At 34.3% G+C, this 1,014-nt stretch overlaps 1 protein-coding gene across 1 annotated transcript; it reads left to right on the top strand.

Annotated features, from left to right (window-relative positions):
* The first annotated feature begins 287 nt into the window (after positions 1 to 287).
* Positions 288 to 801, top strand: LOC130833461 (protein mago nashi homolog). The gene has a single exon (XM_057703154.1). It carries the CDS (start codon positions 457 to 459, stop codon positions 763 to 765), a length of 309 nt encoding a protein of 102 aa, XP_057559137.1. The 5' UTR covers positions 288 to 456; the 3' UTR covers positions 766 to 801.
* Positions 802 to 1,014: the final 213 nt, after the last annotated feature.

Below are 1,014 nucleotides of genomic sequence, written 5' to 3'. Positions count from 1 at the left end.
ATAAGCTAGTATAAAGATTAAATAAAGACAAAAATTGTAAAATCAACTAAAATACAATACAGTAAACTGTTAAGGAATAGGCATGAAGATGTAAAATATGACAAAAAAACAAAAAACCTGGAGGAGGGGAATAAAACATGTGTATCTTTTAGAATGTATTTAAACGTGAATGACTATCAGTTTAAAACAGGCAGAAATAGTTATAGGCTAATATATATGAACACTATGGTAACCACAATTCAAAAACCTACTACAGGGCTTTTCGGGGACAAAGATGGCTATGGCCAGCGACTTCTACCTGTGCTACTACGTAGGTCACAAGGGCAAGTTTGGACACGAGTCTCTGGAGTTTGAGTTTCGGCTGGACACAGTTTTTGCTGTTATAGATTGAATTTTTTTCCACTTCCCACAGGAAAACTTAGATATGCCAACAACAGCAATTATAAAAATGATGTCATGATCAGAAAGGAGGCTTATGTTCACAAGAGTGTAATGGAAGAATTGAAGAGAATTATTGATGACAGTGAAATTACAAAAGAAGATGATGCTTTGTGGCCTCCCCCTGACAGGGTTGGTTGGCAGGAGCTTGAAATTGTAATTGGAGATGAACACATTTTGTTTACCACATCAAAAATAGGTTCTCTTATTGATGTTAATCAGTCAAAGGATCCTGAAGGCCTTCAAGTATTTTACTATTTGGTACAGGACCTGAAATGTTTAGTTTTTAGTCTTATTGGATTACATTTCAAGATTAAACCAATCTAAATTGTCTGTTTTTTTCAGACTGTGTTTATATTTAAAGGGTGGATGAGGGAGGGTTTGTCATTTATAATATTGGGGTTTTTATGAATGTGAAGCAAACTTTTTGTATGAAATTGAAAGTAAGAAAATACATAAACAGGCTTAATGGTTATCTTCCCTTGAGTGCAAGTGGATTGGACAGTCCCCACACACATTAAATTCTGTAAATGAAAGCCACCTTTTATTGAAATTTTGCTCCAATAAAACTTATCA

The sequence above is a fragment of the Hippopotamus amphibius genome, chromosome 12 (genome assembly GCF_030028045.1).
Source record: "Hippopotamus amphibius kiboko isolate mHipAmp2 chromosome 12, mHipAmp2.hap2, whole genome shotgun sequence".
In the NCBI taxonomy this organism is placed as follows: domain Eukaryota; kingdom Metazoa; phylum Chordata; class Mammalia; order Artiodactyla; family Hippopotamidae; genus Hippopotamus; species Hippopotamus amphibius.
The sequence above is the reverse complement of the archived record's forward strand: the minus strand, read 5'-3'. Positions and strand labels throughout refer to the sequence as shown.

Bases quoted from the DNA above. Each gene is read 5' to 3' on its own strand.
- LOC130833461 (XM_057703154.1), top strand. From the start codon at position 457: ATGATCAGAAAGGAGGCTTATGTTCACAAGAGTGTAATGGAAGAATTG.